The sequence below is a fragment of the Gambusia affinis genome, linkage group LG09, assembly GCF_019740435.1.
Source record: "Gambusia affinis linkage group LG09, SWU_Gaff_1.0, whole genome shotgun sequence".
NCBI lineage: Eukaryota > Metazoa > Chordata > Actinopteri > Cyprinodontiformes > Poeciliidae > Gambusia > Gambusia affinis.
In genome coordinates this window covers 17514934-17542756 of record NC_057876.1, presented here as the reverse complement: position 1 = coordinate 17542756, position 27823 = coordinate 17514934, and the positions used below count along the sequence as shown (strand labels likewise).

General features: G+C 38.9%; 2 protein-coding genes and 1 long non-coding RNA gene across 7 annotated transcripts in view; 2 read left to right on the top strand and 1 right to left on the bottom strand.

Annotated features, from left to right (window-relative positions):
• The window catches only part of si:dkeyp-115e12.6 (centromere protein F), a 24793-nt gene extending 1215 nt beyond the window's left edge, over window positions 1-23578 (top strand). The window contains exons 2-18 of one of the 2 annotated variants that reach the window (XM_044127013.1): window positions 2340-2517; window positions 2781-2977; window positions 4121-4224; window positions 4521-4585; window positions 6065-6323; window positions 7793-7986; window positions 8832-8957; window positions 9044-9172; window positions 11750-11872; window positions 12570-12705; window positions 13041-14350; window positions 15083-15871; window positions 16688-17010; window positions 17104-17197; window positions 18127-18709; window positions 19060-19188; window positions 20341-23578. In XM_044127013.1, the coding sequence (XP_043982948.1) occupies window positions 2356-2517; window positions 2781-2977; window positions 4121-4224; window positions 4521-4585; window positions 6065-6323; window positions 7793-7986; window positions 8832-8957; window positions 9044-9172; window positions 11750-11872; window positions 12570-12705; window positions 13041-14350; window positions 15083-15871; window positions 16688-17010; window positions 17104-17197; window positions 18127-18709; window positions 19060-19175 (4710 nt within the window). In that variant the 5' untranslated portion in view covers window positions 2340-2355 and the 3' untranslated portion in view covers window positions 19176-19188; window positions 20341-23578. Of the gene's footprint in view, window positions 1-2339; window positions 2518-2780; window positions 2978-4120; window positions 4225-4520; window positions 4586-6064; window positions 6324-7792; window positions 7987-8831; window positions 8958-9043; window positions 9173-11749; window positions 11873-12569; window positions 12706-13040; window positions 14351-15082; window positions 15872-16687; window positions 17011-17103; window positions 17198-18126; window positions 18710-19059; window positions 19189-20340 lie in introns of those variants that run through there. The other variant, XM_044127014.1, reaches the window with a different exon arrangement.
• The window catches only part of LOC122836984, a 7910-nt gene continuing 1671 nt past the window's right edge, over window positions 21585-27823 (bottom strand). The window contains exon 2 of the long non-coding RNA XR_006371673.1: window positions 21585-21858. This is a non-coding gene — a long non-coding RNA (uncharacterized LOC122836984). The remainder of the gene's footprint in view (window positions 21859-27823) is intronic.
• The window catches only part of kcnk4a (potassium channel, subfamily K, member 4a), a 16371-nt gene continuing 12712 nt past the window's right edge, over window positions 24165-27823 (top strand). For 2 of the 4 annotated variants that reach the window (XM_044127017.1, XM_044127015.1), the window contains exons 1-2: window positions 24167-24356; window positions 27493-27635. The gene's annotated coding sequence lies outside the window, so the exon portion shown is untranslated. Of the gene's footprint in view, window positions 24357-27492; window positions 27636-27823 lie in introns of all 4 variants that reach the window. The other 2 variants (XM_044127018.1, XM_044127016.1) reach the window with 2 other exon arrangements.

The following is a 27823-nucleotide window of genomic DNA, read 5'->3' as shown; positions in this document are numbered from 1 at the left end:
TGTTGGCTAATGATGGTAATTTTTTGGCATATCAGTATCAGTCCAATATGGTCATTTAGTCACAGCGTTAAGTCGTAGGACAACATTGTTTAATAGCAGTAACATTTATGTGAGAAGACATTTTCATAGTTATTTTTGGTTTGATCAGAGGTTCTGATGCGTTTTTTTGTTTTTCATAAGAGGGGCCAAAACGCAGATCAGAATGAGAAACTCTGGAAAACAGCTGCAACACATAGTTATCAAAATATTTAGGTATTTTTATCATGTTTATTTTCAATTTGTAGTCACACTTTCCTATGTCATGCAGGTAAACACTTCACTTTCTCAATATTTAAGTATTTCCAATAGTTAGTTTCTCAAGCCTCTTGTGTATTTCAATTTAATAATGTATTTTGGAGACTATACACTTTGTGTTATTCCTTATTTTTGTTTATTTTAATTCCATATTGGGCAAATGACTCTTATGAAATATGACTGATTAGTTTCCCTTATTAAGCCAACATCAATCTAAGCTTTCTCCTGACGGTGGATGTTATTTATTATGTTCATATGACCACATTTCATAAGAAAGTGACTTTAAAATTGCTGCTTGTACAATAATATGCTAAAATCTCCAACGTTTGTTTGTTTAGCAGCTGCGTGGAATTGCAGTCATAACATTTAGCAGACATATCCACTGACAGAGATGTTACTGTGTTTAATAAAAATCTCTCACCTAATCCTGATCTCCAACTGTGATTGTGAAACACCAGGATTTAAGTTCAAGATTAAATCTGTTTCTGAGCTGGAGGAATTAGTTGATGAAAGAAAAGTAATTGGTAACGGCGAACAAAGCAGAAAAATTAAAGGTTCAAACTCAACTACTCTTTCTGTGCTTGTACTATATTTATTACCACAAAAATGATTGGCATACAATTGTAAATATGCACTAGATTTATTTGTCATAAAATAAAATAAAAACTTAAATGATGAAAAAAGAAGTTTTAACAGAACAAAGATGATTACGTGTTGTTGAGTCAACTGGAAGCGTGATTGTAAATCCTGGTTCTATGCTCTCTTTGACAGCTTCTTGCTTGCCTTCTGTCTGTTTGCAGGGAAACGGGCAAACAATGACAGCAGCACTGAGCTATGACACAAACTGAGTGCAGCTCCAGTCCTGATGATAAGCCTCCAGGCTGCAATACATGTCAAAACTGAGCTTAGCTTTATCTGTCATTTTCAGTCAGGCTTTTCTTCATTCCAGTGCTCTCACTTTCAACTGTGCTTATTTACAGCAACGTGCGCTGTCTACCTGCACGCACTAACTTCCAGTCAATGCCTTTGAAACTCGCTGAACTTGAAACCTCCTGCGCTTGAAGCAACTATTTTATGAGAAATTGTCTCTGCTCATGCCGAAGTATGGGAAAGTTGGGATTTATTTTCATCTGGCAGGCGGTGCTGTTGGAACAGTTTGTTTGTGTAGGAAAATATTGAGTCACAGCTGCCCAGCTGGGACAACCAGTGTCCCTCTGAGGCAGCAAAGCCTTAGCAACAAAAGCAAGAGTCGTAGAGAAAAGCAGATTCAGAGAGGATTAAGACGTGTATTGTGTTTGAACACAATGCAACAGGAGTTATATGCACCTCATTTATTTTTTTTACAGCCTGGACTTCCTCATTGCTCTAATATTACGATCTGTTTTCTCAGTCAAAATAATTAGTCAGAAAGCATAATTTTAATTTTATGAAACAGATTTGTTTAGTTTTTTTACTCGTTCAGCAATAAGTGAGATCTTTGTAGAAAATGAATCTATTCACTGTAAATGTGGAACATAAAGGGTGTCACAAGTCGGCTTTATTTCAAAATAAAAACATGCATTTCTCTAATATTTGAACATTGTCTATTATAATCAACTGGAATGAGTTATTTTACGACCTTTAATGATTGGATGTGCCAAATCTTTATTTTAGTAAATGTCTCGGGATGTTTGTGGTCTGACTTTAAATAAAAGCAAAATAAGGAAGAAATATTGCTAATAAAATAATGTTATATTGTATCAAACATTTTTTGGAAATTTAGTATAAAAATTTTCTTAAAAATTGTAAATTGTGTCCATCTGCATCAAATAGCAATGCTGGAGGGCCAAATTTGTACTATTTGTGAAGTGATGTTGGCGGCCATGAAAAATTATTTTAAGAGCTCCAAATGGCCCCAGGGCCACACTTTTGACCCCCTTCTCCAGACGTTTTGAGTCTAACAAATGCTAATAGATCATTTAAAGTTAGCATTTGCTGTATTGGATGATGTTCTATTGTTTTTATCAAAATGTGCTTGTGTTGATTTATTGATCCGATGGTGTCAGGCCCAGACGGACAGAGATGAGCTGGGCTGAGGAGGACTGGACGGTGGGCCTCTCTGGGAGGGTCCTGCAGAAAGTGAAGGAGCTGCAGGTGTTAAAGGAGCGACTGTCCAGAGAGAACAAGCAGAAGCAGCTGCAGCTGGACAACATTCATACCAGCCTTGAAAAACAAACAGCGAAGGTAAACACTGACGTGCTTTTTGAGCAACTCTCAGCTACAGGCTACAAGAGAATCAATACGACCAGTAACTTGTTAGTAAAGTCATAAATGCTACTGTTAGCATTAGCGGTGTGCTTTTAAACAGGAATATTTTAACCTTACATTCTGACAATGTTATCTTGTGTTTTACTAAAATACAAAGTGTCATATTCTCTTTACACTTCGTAACCTTTAGACTCCATGAAATCACTCCTGTTCTTCTTTTCCTCCTCCTTTCTTCCAAGTATGAGGCGGTCCGTGGGGAGCTGCAGTTTGTTCAGAGAGATCTGCAAAGCGTTCGGGAGGAGGCCGAGGCGGCCGTGACCGGCAAAGAGCGCCTCGCCCAGGAACTTCACACCAAGCAGGCCCAGGTCTGCTCTCTGGAGGGGCAGCTCGACGCGGCTCGCAACCAAAACATCCACCTCAGCCAAGAAATCAAGAGGTCAGCAGGAGTCAACAATAAAAACACAGCTACACTGCTATGGCACCGATATTTAGCTTTCCTGCCACCATGTTGTTTTATGTAATCAGTAACCATAATAGAATTATGCACATATTATTAAGTATGTTTTAATTTCTAAATTAAAACATCAAGCACTTCATTTGATAGGATGTCTCCAAATTGCATGCAGTTTCTTGCTAAATGTTTTCAAATTTTGTCTCATTACAACCAGAAATGTCGATGTATTCCAATGGGATTTAACATGGTAGATAGACCTGTCACAATAACAATTTCATTGGGTGATAAATTGTCACAGATAAATAATAATTGTTTTGTGACTATTTTCAAGTAATATATTTATATATATAACTATATTATATTTATAGTTTAAGTTTAAGTTTGCCCTCTCAAAAATGAACAAACCTTCATTTCAATCGAACACTTAATGCTGGAACTGGAAGATATTTTAAATATCCGAAATAAAACATGACAACCAAAAACAATGAATGAAACATGAATGACAAAGAAAATTGCCCTCTAAAATCTATTATTCATCAGAATGAAATTTTTGTAGCTCATTTTAATTTAATGAATTGCTTATTGTGACAGACTTAGTGGTAACTCCGTATATATTTGTCAAGAGGGCAGTGTTTCTTCCAATTTACAATCTGGGAAGTGCGGCCTTCAACTGCGTTGAACCCTCTCGGTTGATGCATTGGAGAAATGCCTTTTGCTACTTCACCGCCGCAAATGCAGTGTTTGATCTTGTTGGATTGTATAATTTTCCCATTTATTTTCTGTGCTCTCCTGCTTGTTGCAAATTGTAACTGGACTGAATGATTTGTTCCAACAGTGGGATTCTTCTTTTCATCCTTTTATGTTTTTTCTTTATTGGCCCTTATTAGTCATTTTTTTCTTCCACTTTGTTGTTTCACTAATTGCATGTAAAACACTCATTTGTGGTTGTATTGTGACACAATATAATGATTTAAAACCTTTTGGAAAGGCCTGGACATATGCTGCTGAGTCAACACTGGTTTTATTCGAACTCCATTAGTTTCCTGCATCAGGATCACATTTGTTATCAGAGGGTTTTCTGTTTTCCTGCCCTCTGTTTCACCATCGGTCTTCTCTCTGTGGCAGATTGGAAGCTGAGCTGGAAAAGCTGCAGAACAGCAGCCGGCGCTCAGACACCACTCTGTTTTCCACACCCTGCTGGACTGGATCCTCACCCTGGGAACACAATGGTACAGTTTGAAATTTATGACGCCTTTGTTTGTTCTCTTTAGCAGATCCTGTCTTATCCTCTCTTTAAATTAATTCCCCTGTATAATTTAGCTAATTAAACAGTAAAACCACAGAGATGAGCGAAGATTATAAATAAAGTCCTTCTGCTCTGAAGCTTTCCCAGCCTGTCGCTCCCTGGGGGCTGCAATGTTTATCTTTCCACTGTTTGGATATTCGCAGCTGTTGTTCGTGTTCAACTTTGTCGATACGTTTGAGGCTCTGACTTCAGTCGCTATGTTGTGTTTCTGCCCTGCAGGGAGCAGACAGGAAGACAGATCCGGGCAGCGGGATGAAGGACAGAGCCGGGGTCATCACATCAGAGTAAGTACCAGCTTATTCTTCCACTGAGCTTTCCTTCAAATCCTAAACTCCTGTGGAGTTTGAGAGGATTTAGCTCCTTTCATGCCAGAAAAACAGAACTAACATCCGTCTTTGTTCTTCCAGTCTATCCTCAAATTACAGATTTAGTTTTATTCCACCTAAATGGACCACATGGATTTGTCTGCAATTAATGTTTGACCTGCTTTTGCCATTTAAACACAGTAGTAAACATTTAACTCCCTCTGAGGAGCAGGTAACGAGACTTTCCTTTACTAGGAAGAAATTATTTTTTCTCTTTGTTGTTTATAAAATACCATTACGGCATTTTATATAGAAACAGAGTTTCATTTAGAAAAAAAGATTATATGTGAATGTTATTATTTTTAATCCTAACAAAATGTTCTCCTTTTTGTCAGTCAAGTTTGATTGTTTAGAAAAAAACTACATATTGACAAGACCAAATCTAGCATAAATGTAAAAAAATTAGTTTGATTTGTTTATTTATTTCAAAAGGTTTTTAAAAACAAGAAAACAAGCAATCAGTAAGACAGAGAAAACATGTGCAAGAACAAAATAATTTAACACTACTTTTCTGTCTCAAAAGGAGTAGGAAGAAGTGAACACTTATTTAATCCTTCTGCTTGCATTAAAAATACCAAAAACATAAAATATTTCTGAGTTTTATTGCAAAAAGGAACTGGGTTTTAAGGATTTGTCATGTAAACACTAGAAAACTTCATTTTTAAGTCAAATTTTGCTGCAGTGATCAGTTTCTCTTTTTCTCTTGAAGACCTTTTTTGAAGTCACAGATTAGTGCATATTAAACATACATTACAGACTAAAAACCATTTAGATAAGCAAAGAGACCAAACAACAACAAAAAAAATACAAATGGCAGTTTAGCCATGGGCCATTCACAGTTGAGAAATAAATCTGATTTTTGAGCTAAAGTTGATCAGATTCCACTCACCAGGTGTTTCTTGGTGGATTTCCCATGAAAAGCATTTGAGCAACAGATATAAAGTAGACTGCTAAAAACGTTTACTCACCAGCCTGCTTTCCACAGGTCAGTGTTCATGGGTATATCTCACTGTGTTTTTTCAGAAGTGCATTTGTAAGGTCAGACACTGATGTTGGGTGAAACGTCCTGGCTCTCAGTCTTTTCTTAAATCCATCCTGTAGGTCTTCTGCCAGGTTAGAGTCTGGACTCTGTGCAGGCCAGCCAAGTTCTTCCACATCAGACTTGCTGCTTTTATATTTGTATAAAAGCCTTGTTGGTCTGAAACCGGAGAAGCATATGTCTAAAACTTTTTATATAAAATGAAACAAATGTAGAGTATTATATCTTGATTTTTATGTTGGTTTTTTTTTTCTATGCAAAAAACCCATCTTAAATAAATCAGCTTAACAATAAAAGACACATGTTCTTAGTTAAACTGGAAAAACTTTAATTCTTTGTTTTCTAATCTTTCTCTGCAGCAGCGGCTCCAGTTTTCAGAAGCGTCTGCACCTTCGCCGCCTCGACAGCAGCACAAGAGCACACCGCTCCGCCACCCATCTGACCAGTCCGATGTCTTTTCCACACCTTCGGCTGTGTTTCCATGGGAACGAGATGACTCTGGACCTGCATCCAGAAGACGACCTGCGTCTTCTCCTCAGGCGCCGAGCCCTGAGGTCCTGAATCAAGGCCGATTGGACCGGAGTTCTGAAGAAAAGGTCCACAAGACGAAAACGGACAGTAAGATTGTTTGTTGACCTCATTCAAATGCATCCTGCTCAGATTGCAGTAATTATCCCAAAGAAAGATTAAAAGTAACCTGGATTACTATAAAGATTATGCTCAGCATGATCATGCTTTTGTCCACTTATCCATTTACATTTCTAATCCCAAACTTCCAGACAGACTGGATCAGATTTGGATTAGATGTTGAGTTTTATCTTAACACATCAGTTTATGTTTTGCTTAAATTAGCCAATATGTCTAACAAGTTCTCCACATAACCCCACCAAAAGTTGTTACGTAAGAGTTTGTGTAGCAATCTCTGCCTCAGCCAGACATTCCTGTCCCTGCTCTGAAAGCAGCTTCATCGAAGTCTTGCAACACTTCATGATGTAAGACTTTCCTTAGTTTCAGCTGCAAAGTGTTTGTGTTTGTTCACAGGAGGAAGAGACAAATAAACGTGAAGCTATGAAGGGACATCAGGAGCAGCATTTTTACTCTGCTTCTCTCCATTTACACTATTTATTTTAGAAAATTCATTACAGAGTGTCATAGTAGACTTTCCTTAATCATTACAGCTTTCTATGACATTAGATAATGAATATATTGTGAGTTACACAAAAACAAAATATAGATTGCAATAAATTACAAAAATATATTTTTAGTTAAAAAAGCAAAATGATTTTTATTGTGTGGACTGACTTGGTTAATTCTTCTTTTTACAGTAACTCCAGCTGTGTGTTTATCATTGAACCAGTCTGTATGGATTGACCCCGTTTATCAAGAGCCTGCAATGTTCTGCTGCTTTGTTTTTTAGTTACTGGTTCCATAAACACCAGGATCAATCCTGGTGTTTCTGGTTAAAAAATAGAAATTACAAATGTACATATTTTTCTTTTCTGGTTTTTCCAATCATCTGTTATGTTTTGTCGTCCTTCATCCATCCATTTAAGACAGTAATATTTCTGAGCAGGTCCATCTTCCATGACATGTTATCTTGCAGTTAATGGCATAAAACCTAAACAAGTTTTAATACAATGAGTTAATGTTGTAAAATTTCATCTAATTTAGCCGAGACTTTCTCCAACTGGCTAAATATTACATTAATGTGAAATATGCAACACTTGGAAAAGGTTAGCCAACAATTATTGCCCTCTGAACTGTCCTTTGCAAGATGAATATTGGACATATTTTGACTATGACATTCTGATATTCGTGTCTCTGTCTGGTCCATCTACCTATTTATTAATCTTGCAGTCTGCCTTTGAGTTTTTAATTTTGGTATTTATCATCTGAAAACTGGGGAAAAACTGAAAACTTTACTAAAGTGAGTCTAAAGATGACCCTCAGTATTAGTTTATTGGCATTATTTCTACAAGATCAAACTGTTGTCTAATTTAATTGCTTAAATCTGCACTTCACTGGTTGCCACAGGTAAAATGTTATTTTTATCAGACCTTAATGAGGAGATTCTGTGTATCCACCAGTATCTTCATCAGAGCTGCAGAGTCGTCTCTCGGCTCTGGAGGACCAGCTGTCTGAGAAGGTCGGGAATCTGAAGACGGTCCAGAATGAAATGGGGCTGATGAAGAAGGAGCTCGCTGCTAAAGAGCTGGACCTGCGGAAAACCCAGGAGGAGCTCAACATGGCGCACACACGGATGGCTCAGGACAAAGAACGGGTAAAAGCACGAACCTCACCGCTGCCCAGGCCTGCTGCCACAACAACAAATCCTGCTGGATGATAAATTGTCCCAGAAGTTATTGCGATAAATGGAAATATTATCACTTTGACATGATGATTCCAGTCAAAGAGCAATAAACTTTAATTTCTGATGAACATTTAACATCGGCAGTGGAAGAGATTTCAAATATCCAAGATAAACAAACAAAACAAAGAAAATTTATACTGAATGTTCAGTAAAAAATTTGTCCTTCATAAAGAGCCTAGTTGAGACGAATCCACCCAACTGAAGCCTTTTGTCATCCAGTCTTTGGTAGAACGAGAGACACGAGGAAAAACATGTAAATAGAAATAATTATCGTTTTACTTTTTATCATGCGGTTAATTGGTTAGTTGATTTGTTGCGACAGGCTTACCTGTTCTACATGTGCTCAGACTGGTGTTTTTGCACCTTAACAGTAAATTATGTTGCTATAATGAAGACCCGTTTTGTTTTTTAAGTGGGATTTTTTCATTATTTACCTTTAGATAAGGCATGTTCATCAGTGGCAGTGCACCAAGATTTTATTTTTTATTCACCCATTTAGTTTACTTTTTTCTTGCCACAGTTTTGTTAGCATAATGTTATCGTTACTTTTTTTTGTCTCCTTAAGAAAATGTGTTTTGTTTGAAGTAAATATTAGTTTTATTTATTTAAATTAATGCAGAAACCTTTCCTCCTAAAACTATGCTTTAAATTTGAAATGCTGTTCTTATTTGTAAAGTAATTATAATTGTCTTGGCTACAATACATTCGCTTACTTATAAAATAATTGATAAAAATTTGAAATTCTTTTATTTCAGGTATCAGAAGCCGAGCACAAGCTGAAGCAGCTTCAAGAGGAGCTCAAGTGCCAGAGGCAAAATGCAGAGAGCAGTCGGCTTCAGCACCAGCAGCGCACCAAGGAGCTGGAGAAAGTGCATCAGAAGGTCAGTCCGACGCCTGCAGGAGAATCGGAAAGCAGTCGGATCTCTGCTCTCTACTTCAGACTGTGGCGTGTGTGTTCTGGCTGCAGGATTTGGCGGAGCTGCAGAAGGAGAGGCAGTGTGTGGAGAAGCAGCACCAGCAGGAGGTGAATAAGCTGAACCAGGAGCTGCAGCAGGCCAGGTCGCTCCACAACGCTCTGCAGGCCCAGGCTGACAAGGTGCAGGCAAACATGCAGCTCAGAATATTACACATCAACAACACGCGGCCGGCCTCTGAAATAACACGGCCACGTTTGATAAAACAAAGTCTGCATCAACAGTGGAAACTGCAGGGCAGCATGAAGCTCTGCTTCATCAAGCTTTATTGTTTTATCAGCCATTTCTACCCTTTGCCCTTTCTTTAGCCAACCTTCTCTTCCTCCCCCTTTAACTTGTGCAATTGTTTGTATTTATTTGTTCTGAAGATCAATAAATGTAACTTTTTCTTCTCCCAAACTTTCTTCTTTTCTTTGTTTCCTGCCTTTTTCTCTTTCACTGTCTTGCTTTTTGTACTTCTATCCCCCACATCCTGCTCCCACTTTGCTCCGTCCTCCTCTTCTCTCCTCTCGGTTTGTCCCGGTGGAAAACGTTAAGCAGCAAAGGTAACAACTGTGACCCGTGACCTTTAAAAGCTTGCGTAATAGAGACAGGACACAATGTGTTCATAGGATTTATTTGCAGCAGGATCAGTTTAGAAAGATGATTTGCTTTTGCTAACACGAGATTTGTTAGTCAAGTTGATTTAAAAAGTAGACTAAATTCAGTCTTTGTTAGTAGGTCTCGACTGTTTGGGCTACAATTTTCACACAAAATCAGCAACAGTTGAAGTGTGGTGAATGGTGTTATAGTGAGTAGATTACACTTGTTGCATTTGACAACTTGTTTGCACAAGCTTGGAGTTTGACCCATAACAAAACCCATCAGAGTCTGCATCATTTTAGTGTCTGAATTCATTAAATATTAAACTGAGACTTTATGCACTGAGCCGGCTGGTTTGCTTTAGCCTGCAGAGCTTTGCAAACATTTGCATTAATAATACAAGAGTGAAATGCCCGTGATTCCTCTGATATCTGATTCATCTTAATTCATTTAAAGTAGAGTCGAGTTGTTGTAGATAAAGTCCCTGCTACTGCAGTCAGTAGAAATGTCCAAACTCACAGGAAGTGTAGTTTCACTCCCTATTAGACCAACACTGAATAGTAGTCGCTTTAAAGCCGTGAAAGTATTTTTTTCAGCAGTAACACTCAGTCTCTGTCAGGCTGTAATGCTATTTCTCATTTAATTAGCTCTTTACTACACAAGTTGAAATGTTCTGCAGGACAACAACAAATCATAAAACAAGAATAAAAAACATAATTTAGTGCAGAACTAACAATATTAAGATTATTGAAGGAAGTGTGTTTGCTGACGGTGGATTTGTGATCAGATCCTTTTATTGTTTCTTCATATAACTTGCCAAGTTGTTTTGTCCATTTGCTATATATTTATTTCCAATTGAATGTTTTTTAATATCTCGACAAGTATCTTTGGATGATCTAAAGTGTCTCCATTTTTAAAAAATTACAAAACTGAATCATTGAAGGATGAAAAAGGAAGTCATAAATCTATTTTAAGCAGAGGAAGATTGTCTCAAAGGGAAGTTTTTAAGAAGACTGAAAGAATCCTTCATCGTTCTCAGTCTATTTTTTAAGCTCATAACTCTTTACTGCAGCTTCTTGTCGTCTTGTCTGTTATTTAGACTGTTCTTTGTAGATTCAGTTAAACACATTGGGTCTTTTTGACAGGCTGCAAGTAACCTAATACCTAAAGCTCAAATTAATTTTTTATTAAATTTTTATTATTAAGTTGCCTGTTATGTCTTGACTCTAAACATATTTATCCGTTGACTTTAAAAACATTTTTAGGCCTGAATGATGAAAATAAGCTGGAAGTGCTGTTGATTAAAGTTGTGATAAAATTTTAAGAGGCTTTGGCTCAAGGCTTTTCCACAGCACTGTGATACACAGCTAGAATTATAAAATAGTTTCCATGTGTAAAAAAGCCGGCAGCTGCATAAAACCTTACATTAGAGCTGCTGAAGTCTTCAGAGGTTTTCAACCACGAACTTCAGCCACCAACATGTTAGTGTAGAATTACGAAGGTCAAGGAAAAGGATTCAACATTTGTCACAAATATAAAACTGAAAAGTGTGGTGTGTATTTGCTGCCCTGAGTCAGCGCTTTGTAGAACCAGGTTTTACTTTGTTCGATTTGCACGTCTGCAGACATTTTTACCCGTTGCTATTAGCAAAATAGCTAAATTTCAGTTGAATTGAATGGATAGCATCTTTGCCCATTAATTTTCACAGATTCTTAGTTTGAACTTTGACTAGGCCATTCTACCAGATGAATATGCTTTAATCTAAGCCATCCTAATTTTGCTCTGGCTGCTTCTCTGCAGTGGTTAAGTATTCCCTCTGCAGTTTCTTGTTTTTGTATGTCACATAATTTTCTAATAAAATACATGAAGTTTCTATCTCCTCAAAAGAAATGAATACTTTCGCTATAAGCGGTTTCTTCAAACTGTAACGCTGACTTGTGTTTATTATCCCTGCTTTCTGTTTCCTTCTCTCATCTTGATGAGTGCAAGAATCTTTTGTTTAGTTTTTTTTTTAAAGTTAATTTCAGTCTCTGTTTTCTTTCATAAATAAATCACCAACTCTTTAAACTGCTGTCCATATTTCTACCAGCTAACGCCTCTTTTGTTTTTGCTACCAGCTGACTCTGCAGAAGCAGGCGTTGGACAAAGAGCTGGACTCTCTGAAGGAGAAGCTGAAGTGGACGGAGGAGCAGCTGAAGGAGAGCCAGAAGAAAGAGACTCAGACACAAGCCAAGCTGACGGTAACACACAGACACACACAGATGTGGTTCAAAGTCCTGTTTTTCTGCGCGGGTCAGTTATTCATTAGCTAGGTGTTGAGTTTAGCGAGGCCAACATACATTTTTAAAAAGCGTGCCATATGTCAGCCGGTTGACTGGACTGAAGATGAAGCATGAATAAATTATAAGAGAACTCTGTCGTCCTCTGTCTCCATGTGGATAAATCTTTTAGAATTTGAAAAGGTTTATTAGAATCATATAAACTATTTACTATCGAATATATAAGTAAGCAAATTTAAGAAAAAGTTTTTTTTTTTACTTCCAGCTATAAAGCTACTTAACGTGGCTGTTGAATTGCTTCATTCAATAAGAGTTTGTTAGTTAAAAACTGCAGACACATTACTGCTCCTGTTACTTTTTCTAACTTGCTTGATCAGGTTTTTCTATTCTTGTGAAACTGTGATGTTTATAGTTCTGTGTTTTTCTCTTACAGAAAAATGCCTTCAAACACATTCAACTATGTAGATTTTTTTTTTAGAGACATAATGTTTCTGAGAATCAAATGCAGTGATTTAAAAAATAAATATACTTCATTTCTTTGCTCCTATTTGAGTATTAAAACAAATGAAAACCCTCTCGGTAGATTTGACAGATCAGTTTGTTTGACTGGATTTAATCCTCCTCCTTTGTGTTTTCTTGTTTCCAAACCGCATTTTAGGAAGCCGTACGTGAGGCGGAGGGTGTGGCGGTAACCCTGGAGCAAAGCAGGAAGAGAGAGCGAGCTCTGGAGGAGGAGGGGAGGAAACTGCAGGAGGAGCAAGCTGACACCCTGCGTCTCCTCAAAGAACTGCAGGGTGAGGAGAGAGAGAGCTGTGAATGAATCCTTCTCATGGATTCACCACATAGTGGCCGACTCTGTGTTCAAGAGTTCTTGAATGATTTACACAGTGACGTGCACAAGTCTCCCCAGCTGCAGGCTTCAGTATTTTCTGTTTGGTTTTATCTGATAAAGCAGCCCAGAATGATGGAAAATAATAAATGTTTCAGTTTTTTTACAAAGAAAATAAGCAAAGGTCTGTGAAGTATTCACCCTATTTAATGTTATACCCATAGATGACAGAGTAAAATATGAAGAATAACCTTGTCAAATGTAAAGTTGATGGAAAAACTCTTTCTTTTATTACCTCAGAACAAAAAGCTCCTGCAGCATCGACTCAGCCTGCTCCGTTTGGCCCCGTTGGACAGAGTTTTTCCTCTCTGTCTCGAGCCGCAGCCCACAGCAGGAGGACCGCAGCTTCCCAGTCAGAGCAGAACAGGGATGGGAGCAGGGCGGAGGTCACAGCAGCGTGTCCTTCTGCCAGAGAGCCAGGGGAGGGAATCGACGCCGAGCAGATCAGCATCACAAACTCTGAGCGTCAACAGAAAGTGGGACAAAGAGAAGAAGGTGATAAAGACAGAGAGAGCAAGAGAAACACTGCAGCCGTCGACAGAGCAGCAACTGCTGAACACCCAGCTGCGACAGGAGGTCTGAAGATCAAACATGCACAACTTCCTAAATCTGATGAACCCGCTTCATCTCAGGACCTCAAGAGGGAGAACGACGGCCTCCGCTCGGAGCTCCGCGACGTCCGTGAAGAACTCCAGAGAAGGCTGGAGGACCTGGAGGCCCAGCGGCGGGCCGAGACGGAAGCGAGGACGCGCCTCAAACAGCTCAGCCGCAAGCACTCCACCCAGGCGGCAGAGAGGGAGGAGAGGGAGAAGGACCTGAAGGTAAAGCTGGAGAATGAGAAGGCTGAGACGGAAAGGCTGAAGAGGAGCATTGCTGCTTTGGAGGCAGAGATGAAGAGAAGCAGAGAGGAGGCAGAGAAGGAGGAGAAGCAGGAAGAGGAGACGAGTACCACTCAAAACGACAGAGAGAGTGAGCTTATCGAGCTGAACATCCAGCTGAAAAATCAGCTGGCAATGGTGAAAGCTCAGCTGGCTTTGGAACGAGAGGAACGAAAGACGGAGGAAGAGGAGAGAAACCAAAGGATGAACACAGATTCTGATTCGAACACAGAGCTGAGCTTGAAGCTCGCAGAGATCATGGCTGAGGTCAAGGAGCTGAAGCACAGAAGAGAAGAAGACTCAGTGGAAGATGAGAAGCTTTCCACCTCCAGTAGCCCCCCACCCAGCCTTCCTGACGACGAACTCACCTCCAACACCGGTTGCTCTGACAACAGTCTCCTCTCCTCCCCAGAGGAGCACCTGATCTTCTGCGAGTCTACCAACCAACGCAATGCTCTCCTGTCCACAGAAACTGAAGACATTCTCCGTCTCAGCGGTCAAACAACCAAAGAAACCTCCGATCAGATCAAGCTTTCATCATCAGACTTGCAGTTGGATCAACCCCTGACCTCTGACCTCACTAAGGTGGTGGAGGTCCTGCAGAAAAAGTGTGCAAAGGAGTCAGAACGGGCCAAAAAGTACAGAGATAAATTTGAGGCCCTGCAGATCCAGGTAAATCTTAATGATCTTGTATGAAATACAGAAAGAGAAATATATGTTACAAATAATCTTTTTAGGGTTTTGGCTAAAAAAAACTTTAATTCAGATCCAGAGCTGTGTTTCAGATTATGATTTTATTCACAGCCTTATTTACATTGTCGTGTTAAAAAAGAAGTGGCATCACAATCATTTCTAATTGAGGCCTTCTTATATAAATCTGTCTTCCTACACAATCTGGAAAAGCAGAAAAGTTGGCCTTGGAGGATTTTGAAGGATTTTTTTCCAGGTAAATTTAGGAAACAGTATGGGAAAAAAAATCTGGACTCATCTAGCATTTTGTTTTTTTTCTGTCTCTCCAGCAAACGAGGCAGCCAATTCATGTCAAATTATTATAAAAATTAAATTTTTATAATAACTGCTAGAAATTTTATCTAGAAAACTATGAAATAAAATTAAACCTGGTCAGACTCCATTGTTTTAAAACTCTGTAGTCGATGGAGATTCCTTATTATCTTTTATTTTTACCTGTTTTTGTCTAATATTGAGATGTAAAAAAAAAACTGATAAATTTGATGCACAATAGTTAAACTCTGTTTGATTAAATTATTCACATTTATTCCAGTTAACTTCTGAAACTACCTAAAAGTTTAGTTTAAATGTCGTGTAGCCAAATGAACAGATGTTCACAGATTATAGATCTTGTGCTGTTTGCTATTTTCTTTCCTGTTTTTCTGTCTGGCTCAGGTAACGCGTCAGACCAAAGAGCTGACCACTGCCTTCGAGAAGCAGAGTCGGCACATCTTAGGCCTTCTTGCTGAGCTACAGGAGAAAGAGAGCGCCCTCGTGAGCCAGGGAGAGGAATTGAAGCAATGCAAGCAAGAGTTGAACAAACTAAAGCAGGAAGAAACAAATGTGGCAACACTGACAGCTGACGGAGAGACTGAAGAGAGAAAGAGAGATGAAGAGCTTACAGAGAAATCAGAACTTATACAAGAAGAAAAGGCTGCTGCTCCTCTTCCCTCTTCAGACTTAAATATTCAAAAAGAAACAATTCAGCCCAACGTTGAGGAATGTGAAGCTGAAATGCCTCCACCTGTTGGTGGTGAAGGTGAAAGTGCAGCTGTAACTTCTGGAGAGAGGTCTGCAGTCGGTCCATGTGACTCTGTTGGTGAGGAGGAAGAGATTCAGCTCAGTCAACATGGAGAGAGAGTCGACACGTTAGCAGAACTTCATGTTGTCAGGCAGGAAAAGCAGCTGCTGCAGCAGAGAGTCGGGGATTTGGACACCATGGACACCAGAGACCAAACTTCACAGACTGACAGCGAGAATCAGAACAACACAGAAAACACGGCCTGCTTGGCAGGAGAAGATCTGCTCAAGAAAGAGGCAGCGACAGACCAGCAGCTGCTAATAAATCTGAAGAGGAGTGATGATGAAGGTCAAGATTTGGAAGGAGAAAACACAAGCAGCATGAGTGGTGAACGAAATGCAGAGGACATGACTGAGATTCAGATAAACCGCCTGCAGGAAGAGGTACTGAGCACAAACCCAACACTTTTTAATCATTTCCTCTGCACTGCCCTTTATTCCATGAAACTTATAGTATAAGCGCCTTATACTCCGCAAGATTCATTTGTCATATTTTTGCTTTCACACTGCACTATGTGAAATGAACCAAACATTTGAAAAACCTGTTCATGTTCTCACCTGTGGTGGCGCTGCACCAAATACTACTGAAGGAAGCAACATGGAAACCTTAGAAGAAGACATGAGTGCAACTTCCTTTTTCAGGAAATGAAAACAAAAATGGAGTAGCATCAGATTTGTGCCATTTCTCTTTTGTCTTTGATAAAAAACCATAAGCCATTTCTCATTTAGAGTCCCATTTTTACATTTGGATCTAATTACACAGAATGCCCTGGGCAACAGTTCATTTCCCGCTTTTGGGGCGGTTTCCGGTCCACTTTGCATTCACGAGTCCAAAACTTTAATTGAACCGAGACTGAAGTTTTCAGGCAGACCAGAGTTTGCTTTCTTGGTCCGTACCTGAGTTTGATTGCACTTCTCCCCCAAATGAACCAGATTTTCTAGGGAAACAAACTAGAGTCCGATTAAAGCTGACTAAACAAGGCCGGAGAAGAAATGAAATTAAACCTGGAGAAGAGTTTGATGTGTATATTTTGTTGCACCAGTAAGAGACTGAAATTTTCTGTTAAGTTAAAATGAGAGAAAGAGAAAAATCTCTTGAAAGTCATTTTACTTACCCTGAACGTGAAATGAAAAGTCAAAGTGAAAAAAGATGTAAAAATTGTTCTTAATTACCTTATGAACCATACCCATGTTGTCCAGGTGGAGGCGCTGCAGAGACGAGTCAGGACTCTCACTGAGGAGACCGAGGTCCAGGCCCAGGAGCTCGCCGTATGGAGACTGGCGTCCCAGCCCGCCTCTGCAGTCCAACACTTACTCACCAACGCAGACGATGAGAGCGAAACGCTGCGGCGGATTCCTGCTGCCAGTCGGCCTGAACCCACAGAAGAGCCGACCAAACGCCTCGCTCAGACCGGCCACAGCCAGGTCCAGAAGAACCCGGACGTCGTCACGGTCATCAGGGAGGATGAAGTATCGCTCTGCTGCTCCTCTAGAAAGCTGCAGGGTCGCCTGCTGTTCTCCAGGTAAACCAAACTGCCCCCGCCTACTTTCAGCCATCTTTTGACGTACTAATTTTTTATAAAATTAAAGTTTTCATGTTTTTTATTAACCATAAGACTTCAGAACAGCAGCCTTCCAGAACCAAAGAGCCTCCGTTCGCCTAAGAAGTCTCTTCAGGAACAGAGCTGGAGCGGTGCAGAGTTTGACCCGGTGATTGGTTCAGTCTCTCTCTCAGCGGCGTGGAAAGTTTTTCAGACCTCTTGTACCTTTTCACATTTTGCAAAGCTGTGACCACAAAACCTCGATGTATGACAGAGCAACACAAAGCGGCAGTCCCAAAAGGATACACAGTTCTCATTTCTTCCAAATAGAAATCTGAAAAGTGCGGCCTTCATTTGTATTCAGCTGCCAGTCGCACTACAAAGTAGTTTAAACTCAGTCAGATTAGACAGAGCTCATCTGTGAAACATCACTTTTATTAGTATTGGCACAGTTTGGACTTTGACTAGGTCATTTTATCTAAATCGTTCCATTGTATCTCTGGCTGTATGTTTGGGTTCTCTTCTAAATGATTGATATTTTCTCCCAGGACCTTTGCTGTATTTGACTTCATCTCCAATTGCCTTCTACTTGTTGAATTTTGACAGAACGTGAAAAGGTTAATGGCGTATGCAGACTTTTGCATGGTTCTGTACATACCAGACTCATAAGTACGCACCGCAGATGTCTTTTCTGTTTAATGAACCGTTATGTAGTTAAATAAATATAGCCCATTTAGGAGGAATGAGGACAGTTTGTTTTTCTTGTTAATTTGAAGCAGCTGTGCAATTTTGCTCAAATTCTAGAAAAATAAAGTGTTTCTCAAATTGTTAAAGTAGCACATTAAGCACATTTACAGATTAATATAAGTGGAGCCTAATTTAGTAACTTATTAAAAATACAAATAGTTTCCAGTAGGAGAGCACTTTTCAGTAATAAGTTGTTGGTTTCATCTTTCTCCAGGAAACATTAAGCACATTTACATTAAGTCGTCCATATTTTGTCTCTTTCATTTACAAAAGAAATGCAGATATTAGTTAATGTCAATAAACGGTGGCCTGGTTTGTCTTTAATCACTCCCTTGTTGTTTTTTTAATCAGGAATCTGAAAAAGAAAACCAGGAGATAAACCTGCGTTGGTCAGAAAGTTATCCAGAACAAAACAAATTGAAGAAAGATGCTAAACCCATCCAAGTGTCATCGCAGAAGATTGCTCAACACCATGGAGCCAAAGATCTCAGCATCTCAGGATCAAGTCCAAGCAAAGTGCAACATTTCTACACAGAAACTCAACAGACCAAACTGGACGCCTTCAGAGGAGCCGGTGACTTTGAAATACCCATTCATCCCAGCGACAGTACTATGAAGGTGGAGGCTGTGAGTGTCGGCAGTCAAACTGAGGGCAGTTTGCTTCCTTATGGAGTTTCTAAGGCGTCTGCAGCCACTCAGACCGAGCAGGACTTCAGTGATGAGGAAGAGTCAGTCGAATCTCCTCCTGTTTCTCCCGTTTCTTCAGCGGAGAAGACGGGAGCAGGGGACAAAATGTTGCTCTCAGGTTCTTTTCCCATCCCGGCCGATCCGGCTCGTCTCGCTGAAAGGATCCGCCGCAACAGGACGCAGCTGTCGGCCGCCTTCGATGACACGGAGTACGAGCCGTACGGCCTGCCAGAGGTGGTCATGAAAGGTAGGGTTCTTTTAAAAATAATTACATTTTAAATACATTCATAATGTCCTGTTATCAATCAGTCATAATGATGTAATAATCATACATGCTTTTAATATGTAATTAACATAAATACATGATTTTTTTTTATAAATTACTACAGCAAATAACTTTATATGAAGCTGTTCATTTAATATTTGATATTTAATTTTCCCCCTGTTCAAATATTTTCTGAAGGACTTATTTGTTTATTGAATTGTTCACTTTTGGTTCTCCAACTCGAATTTCTTTTGTGCTCTTTGCTGCCCCCAAGTGGCCAATGTCTGCAGAAGAAAATACAAGTTCTCAGTCTGTTTCCTCACACCCTTCAGGTTTTGCTGACATCCCCACCGGCCCGTCGTGCCCTTACATTGTAAGAAGAGGTTTGTTAGGAACAGTTCAACCTTTGTCAAAGAAAGAACCACAAGAAGACGAGGAGACGGATTAAAGCAAAGCATCAGGTACGGGAGAGGAAATGTGTGACATTTTCTGTATTATTTTAACGCTAAGAATAAGACGGGCAGTGATCCTGTTAATGAAGTGGATCTGAGAGTACCGAGGCATTCTGATGAGGTTTTTGGACTTTCTCTGGTAATTTTAACGCTTCGGATGACATGAAGCAGGGATAACTCAGTCTGAGAGATGCTGAAATTCTTTAACGACTAAAACAGTGTCAGTGGGTTATAACCAAATGCAAGACTCTCAACATCTGTTGGCACGCTCATGTATAACATCTTTTAAAAGTTGAATCTTTTTATTTTAATAATAGATACATTCTATTATATATACTAGAATACATTTATTCTGGGGTTAAAAATGATGTATTTTAGGATAATGTTAACTTGTTTAAAAAAAAATCTTTGTTTTTTGTTTGTTTTAAATCCTAAAAAATATAACATTAAAATTTACCAAAAAGCAAGGAAATGTCATATTCTAGTCTTTGCTTATTTAATCATTAATGTACATATATTAAATAAATGCAGACTGATTTATTAATTAATTATTGAATGTATTGTTTCAATTCTTAATTAACCAACTATTACTTTTAGTTTTTGGAGGGCCATGTCTGCTTTAAGGTTTATGATAAATTGTATATTTTGAAGGGTAAGGATGAAAATGGCCTCTCTGGAGAGAAACTAATATCTGCTCTCGACCCAAATCCTTTAGAAAACATGTGGAGTGAGTCGAAGGCGGAGTGAGGGAGAATCTAGAAAGAATGTGTAAAGGAGAATATTCAAGGATTATCTTCATTCCCCATCATTGCGAAATGTTCTGGCAGAACAAAAAGTGCTGTCCTGTTGGCTAAAGAGCGTTGTACAAAGTGTTAGCAGCAATAAATGTGTCGCTGACCGTTTCCTTGAAGCAGTTATTTCCACAAAATAACTGTCCTCAATTTAAAGGTTGAGTTTTATTAATCCTTGTAGAACTAAAATTATGCAGCTGCAATGAATATAAAAATAAGACTTTCTGTACATATTGAGCAAATGCGTCTTTAAATGTTGCGTTGTTTGTTTCCTCATAACTTGTTGGTTTTGGATGAACTGATAATATTTTCTGTTTTATGCAGATCTAGCAGGAGGAGCTGATTCTCTCCTCTGTTCGTTTCCCTGCAGGTAACTGGGCCTGACAAGCTGCACTCGTCCACCTCGGTTCTGAACGGCTTTAATTTCCCAAGTTCACCCTGAAGTCTCTGTGCAGAGCCTCTGCCGCTAATCCACACCCACCTGTGTAATCAGACTGTAGGTTTGGGATTTAGTGACGTTTGTTTCTGTTCTTGAACCTCTCTTCCAAAAGGATTGTTTTGTTTTCTTCTCACTCCTGCGTCGCGGGGCTTCAGCTTACCTTAGTGCCTCGTCGACGTTTTTCTAAACCTGTCCAGATAAGTTTGACTTGTTTTCCAAGAGGGTCGATCCAGTAGTCAGAACGCGTTTTGAATTTTCCCGTTTTGACTCAGTAAGCTTTTTTTAATTTATGGATACTTGAATGTGTTTTATTAGTGGGTGTGAGGGATGAACGTTTACAGAAGTGTGTGTGAAAAACATTAGCTGTGAAAATTAACGTGCGTCCTCATCTTGATGTCACTGTTTGTATATAAGTGTGTGCGTGCGTGTGTGTTGGGTGAGCACACATCTATGAGTCAGTGTAACCTGTGCTGGTTTCCGCTCCATGTATGGAGATGCACACTGAGCTCCTTCCCTTCTGTCCTGCAATGCTTCCCCGTCCTACACTAACAAACTAACACTAGCTGGCTTTAAAGCCACTTTAAATTAAATTAAAAAATAACTGAAGTTTAATTTTGTGGGATCCTGCAGAGTCTGGAAAGATATGGGAAAACATCTGGTCTTCCTGCTTGTGGAATGTGAAACTAGAAAGATCTTTTTGGTTTTCTACAGCATAAAAACTCACAATATCTGTTCCTGTTTCTCTGTTACCTAGAAGTGGGAACACAATTTTACAGAGTGAACATAAACATCACATTTTATTGAGGGAAACCTCAGTGATGTCATTAGGAATTATGAACTGAATGATCCACATGGATACAGCGATCATTTCCCTCTGAACTTTTCCCAGTTTTTCTCGTTACAAGCACAAGCATTTTTGAAAAAAGTTACCTGATCAAAGCTCGTTCTTCCACATGATTTTCTGTCTGTTGTGTTGCTTATGTGGAACTTTAAACCCGGGGTAATTTGTGGCGCTTGATCTGATTTTGTGCACCACCTATATGATAAAAATAAGGCCACCAGTGCAGGTGATTGATGCAGACAGAGATTTTATTTTTTTTTTCAATTAGGACAATAAATGACCCAGATTATGTTTTTATAGCTTATAGTTTATAGCCGAGTCTTTTTTGGTTTTGTTCGGTTGACCCCAAAATAAATTACTGAAGTAGCTCTATTTTATTTTAAGGTTTCAGAATAAAAAGATTAAATATGAATGCAAACACAATTGTACAAAAGAAGAAATAAGAAAACCATCTCAGATGTATTGTTTTCTGTTGCCTTGCAGCAAAAATGTTCAAATTCCAGACTGGAGTGTTTTTGTTTTTTACATGCCGCTTCTTGAATGGGTTTTTGCATTTTCTCCGACTTCCTCCCACGTGATGGGCAGGCGACCAATGGCTGCTGGAGGCCCTGCAGGAATAAGTGGGTATAGACAAAGGATGGATTGTTTTCCTTCCACTTAACGATTACGTTCTACTTGCGTCTAAGTCATAAAATCCCAATAAATTCCTCCGATGTTTGTGGTTGTAACAGGAAAATGAGAAGAATACTATAATGCAGGGTTATCTTGTTACCACAAGTCATAGTCTTTGAAGGACATGTAAAGAAAAACCCACTATCATATAAGCACTTACTGTGAATTATCTGTAATTGGACTTTACTAAGTTTCCAAGATAATAAAATGGGTTTTTGAAGCAAAAAATATGATGAAATCAGTTATTTCAGTCTGACAGCTACCTGCAGACTTAGAGACATTTGGATACAAGCCATGTTGACACCTCAGTAGCTTTTAGTGCAGAATAAAACAGTGAAGCCTTCGTGCAGATTTTTCTTTTAAATTGTTTCCTATCTGGACAAATGTTTCAGAGTAAACTTATTGTTTTCACCTCAGTGTTGGATATAAGGGGCTGGAAATCAGCAACCATGATGCTAATCAATCTATTCAATTGAACTCATTTATACACGATGCCGGTTTAATACAGAGATTATCTCAAACCTAAAACTGACATAATTCATGTCTAAATATATTGAATCCAGTTGGCTGTAAATCAGATTTATTCCAGTTATTAATCAAGTTGATATCAAACATGCTGATTTAATCTTGACAACACAATCAGACTCAGATGATCACATAATGCCGATTGGTGGCCTTCTCGTGTCCAGTGAGCATATGGCGACAGTGGAGAGAAACAGTCAGTGCTGGACTTCTTTAATATTTTTGTTACAAAACAAATAAAATGAATTTTTTTTTTTTCTTCTAACTAGATGGATCTTTTTGAGGTTATTAAACCTTATGAGTCCGGTAGGAAATATGACTTTTAATCGAGTTGAGCTCTGGTTTACTTTGAGCCAAGATCATCTGGTTTAAATCAGATTTATTCCAGTTATTAATCAAGTTGAGATCAAACATTATGATGTGGGAGTAACTTGTTACGCTTTCTGTACAAATCTAGTTACATTTTGAATCACAAATAACAATGAAAATGTGCACATTAATGAGCATTTTCTGTGTGGTTTCCCCATGTTAAGTGTCATGCCTTTCTGTCATCTTGTGAAATGTTCTGATAAAGGGAAACAAAACAATGTTACTGTTGGGTTTTTTTATTAAAAAGGATCAACTTTGTCTGAAGATAAAGCAAGTATTTCTGGATATTTCAGACAGAACTAAAAAGCCTTCGTAGATAAACTCCAGTGATGATGCAGGCTCCTCCGTCCTGCTGAACGCAGATAAAAACTGTTTGATTTGCTTTGATTAGGCCACTTCTCATCAACTTGAACATGCTTTAGACTGTTTTTATTAAGATCTGGTAGTCTAGAATATTTGACATGAACTTGAATTGTTTGAATGTGCATACGAGTGCTTTAGTTGTGTTTTGAGGTGGAGTTAGCAAATTTTAGTTATACATTTTAGAACTGTTTTTTTTTATTTCATGTTTTCTGCCTTATTTTCTTATTTAAATGCTGCCGTTCTCTCCTGGCATTACCTGTCGACTCCACCGGAGCTGTTCAGCCTTCATCCTTAGTCTGATTGTGAGCAGGGAAACTGAGTCTGTTACCTTCCTTCAATCTGGATGTGTCTGTTTTTTTTTTTGTTTTTTTTTTCAATTACAATAAAACTTTTGCTCCTGTTTTAATTGTTGTTTTTCTTTAAGTGCCTCCCACTCATTGTCTGTTTTGTTCATCATACATGAAGAGATGTTTGTTTGTTTTTCCCAGTTAAGATTTAACTAGTGTTGTGGTCAAATGAAGAGAGCCTGAAAGGTTAAATCTTGGTTAAATCACATAAGTGTTTCCGCAATTATCAACGTCACTCTGCCTTTGCCTCTTGGTCACAAACACATTATTAGACGTTGCTGAAGAGCTTCGCAGCTTTTTCAGCCTGCTTTGTCTCACGATGCACATTTTCCTCAAGTGCTTCAAAAACTGTGGACCATAATTCTGGTTTTGAAGAAACAAACGTCTCTTCTTACTTCCCCAAGCGACAGAACCCAGACAAACGATGGATTTAGACGAGAGAGACACACACACACACACATACACACACCCTGATGTCCAACTCAGGAAACTCCAGGCCCTCTGCTCTTCCTTTTGCTGTGACGCCATTCCATCAAACATTCACACACACACACACACACGCACACACACACACAAAGTGCTGTAATAGCCTTCTCATGCACTCCGCCTCATCTTTCCCTTCATCTCCTCCTACCCTCATGATCCGCTCCCCTCTGCCCGAGTGATGCGGGGTCACGAGAACGGGGGAAACACCATCCAAGGAGAAAACACACACATGCACTCACGCATCCACACAACACACACACTGAGCTCATCGCTCGCTCCTGAATGGTGGGAGAAGAAGAGCTTGTGCATAAAGTACAGTTGGATATCAACTTTTGCTAAAACTCAAGGTAAGAATCGTCTTTTAGAGTTTTCGTTTTTTCCTGTCTTGATAAGGATAAGTGTTTGTTTCTATCATGTCTTCTGTTCTGAGGACTCTTCTTCAAATTTCGTCAGAATGTATAAAAGCAGTTTATTAACGTGCTGATCAAGCATAGGATCTCGAAGCAAAGTAACCTCACTGCAAAAAATGCCCTTCTCAAAACAAGTTAAAAAATATGGAAAATTAGACATTTTCTCCATGTTTAAATGAAAAAATCTGCCAGTGGAACCAGTAGTTTTTATTAATAGTCAAGAATTATTGGCTTAGAACAGTTTCCTGCATCTTGCTGAAAAGTTACTTGTATGGTTTGTCTTGTTTTAACACAAAACATAGTAGAAACTAGACAAAAACACTTAGTAAGATTTTTGTGTTTTTGCAGCGTTAACACAACCAACAGACCCAGGCTTGTTGTTTTTTTACAGATTTATCCACATGTTTATTTGTCATCCGGAGTATCGTCTCTGTTTTTACTGCACCCCCCAAAAAATTTTGTCATTATTTTGTTCCCAGAGCATGAAACCAGAACTGCAACCTGTGATCTCCTGACGTCAGGGTTGGCTCTCTGTTGAATACTTTCAGGCCAGATTATGTCTGAAGGGCCTTTATTTTTGACCTTTGTGGTAAATTCTTGCATAAGAGACTGCATTTTCTCCCACAGTCGGTCATCTCGGTCTTTGATGGTTTGTCTGAAGTTTCTACAACAGCCGTGCCACTAAAATCCTTCCAAGGCTGCAAATTTTAGTTTGGGTTCCTTCTTTGCTTTTGGTTATAGCAGTTTCTTCGTGGTTTTTTGCATTTATGTAGTACTGTAAATGCCATCTGTTTCCGTTTTGTATCATCATTCAAAATGTTTTTCCTGCAGAGGTCTTAACTCCCCCTGAGGCCTGAAATCTCATGAGATATTATTAAACTGCACAAAACTCCCTAATATGGTTACTTGGGGATTTATAGTGCTTTGTCTAAATATTTATTTTAATGGCTTAAAATCATTTTAAATGACTCCTAAGTCTTCTAAGACAAAATTTATCTTTTCTTAGAAAAGGAATGTTTATTAAAGTGCTCTTAGATTCTTGAAAACCTTTGAGAATAAAGTTTATTTGTGGTGATTTCTACTTTTCCCCCTTACATTGTACATGGCTAATAAAATAGGAGTATATTCCCACAATCATCCTTATGCAGAGGCTTGCAAAAGTTTTCATTTCCACTAACATTTCCACATATTGTCCCATTACATCCACAAACGTACCTTATTGGGATTTCATGTGATAGACAAACACAAAACATCACATCACATCCATTTTTACAAATAAAAATCTTGAGGTGCTTCTATGTGTCAGGCTCCTTTACTCTGTGCACACCCTGTTCAGTATATTTTCTCAAAACGTAGCATCAATGAGGCATGAAAGCAACCAGATTGATAACTCTGGGGGAGCTGTAGAGATCCACAGCAAGGGTGGGAGAATTGGGTTGCAACTATTAGTCATGCAACATTCAAATCTATTTCTTTTTAGCAATTGTTGAAACAATGGGCTTGCTAAAAGTTATGTATATTCTGGTCAGATTAAGATCAAACTAAACGTTTTGGTCTATGTCTGGAGGGAAACCAGTACTGCAGCATCATGCTGTGGGGATGTTTTTGTTCAGCTGGTCAGAGATGATGGGAAGATGGGTGGAACTAAAAACAGTCATCCTGTAAGAAAACCTGTTGGAGGCTGAAAGAATAGAACGGAGGTTCACCTTCCAGCAGGATAAACAATCCTGAATTTACAGCCAGAGCAACACTGGAAGGGTTTAGATTAAAGTGTTTTCATGTGCAAAAATGGCATAGTCAAAGGCCAGACATAAATCCAATTGGGAATCTGTCGCAAGACCTGAAAATTGATGTTCAGAGACACGCATGCACTCTAGTTTACTTTCTGTTAACATGTTTGCACATTACCTTGCTGCTATAGCTCATATAAACCTCAAGGTTTGTGGAGGCACAGTGGCAAAATGTGGAAATGTTGTACAAGTATCAATGCACTGCAAAAACACAAACTTACAAAGGATTGGTTTTGTTTCTAGTGCAAATATCTTTGTGCCCTTGAAATAAGCCAAAACTAACTTACAAGTAACTTTTTGGCAATATATAGAAGCTTGTTTTAAACCAATAATTCCTTAATAGTGATTAAAAAGTACTAGGCAGATTATTTTATTTATAACATGGGAAAAATGTCCCAGCTGCCTGTGCAAGTAGTACCTTTTAATCAATACTAAGGAATTATTTACTTAAACCAATCTCTGATATATTGCTGTTATTTGTAAGTTAGTTTTGGCTTATTTCAAGATTTTGAGTTTCAGCAGTGTAATGATTCTGAGGGACTTTAGATGTGGAGTGGTTCAAACTGAGCTTATCTACCTGCAGTCCACCACAGTTTGGTAAGATTTGTCTCGTCGTAAATGTAAACCTAAGAATACCTCGTTTATAACTGGCCCTGCCTTCACGCTTCTTTCCAAACAGCTAAGCTCCTGATTTATTACCCCACCTGCACTGATGTTTATCTCAAGATTAGATCTCAGTTTGTCGACCTCCTTTCTCCAACCTAATATCTCAGCACAATATCAAAATGTGCTAGCGAAGGTTTAGACAGTGATATAATCAAAAACATCTGTCAGGGCTGGTTAGCAGGACTCCCCACGCAAAACAAAGGCAGCAGTCCATTAGAGCAGAATGCTAACAGTTGGCCTGGCTCTGGAAAATCTCAGAACACTGTCAGAGTCCACATGGCGGTGAATGGGTCTGCTTGACCCGGGCTGAGCAGCTCCTAAGTCCCAGCCCTGTTAGTCGGAGCGCCTGTCTCTGAGGCAAACACGGCTCAAAGAAAAGCACGAGGAGCCAAGCGAAGATAAGAGATAAACCTGGTTTATGATTAATGCTGTGTGATGTTTCTCGGGAAGCTTGGCAGAGTCTAATCATCTTAGAGGCCGCTGGCAAGGTGGTCTGCATTTTGTCACTTTTGCAACAGTTTTTGGGATAAATTCCCTCCAATAGTGTTCAATGGAAGAGCTTTGAGAGAAGCTGGAAAGTGCTTGTGTATTGACGCGTACTTTTGTGTGTCCACAAGTGTTTAAATGGCTTGAATGGAGCAGAGATGGAGCCACACTTCTCCTCTTCTGAGTGCTGAAGATACAACCAGGAAAAGGTTATTTTTCTCCAAATGATCTCTGAAGGTTTAACATGGGATGAGCCTGCCATCAGTACAGTAAGGTACAGACTCACTTTCCTGTTTTGTTATCAAGATTTCTTATTATGTAGAAGCAAACTTTGGTAGAAACTAGTTACATTACATTCACTTTTACTTGAGTAGCTTTTTGGAAAAAAAAATACTTACTATGCTGTATGTTTTTACTTGAGTAATTTCATAATGAAGAATCAGTACTCTTATTTGAGCAAAA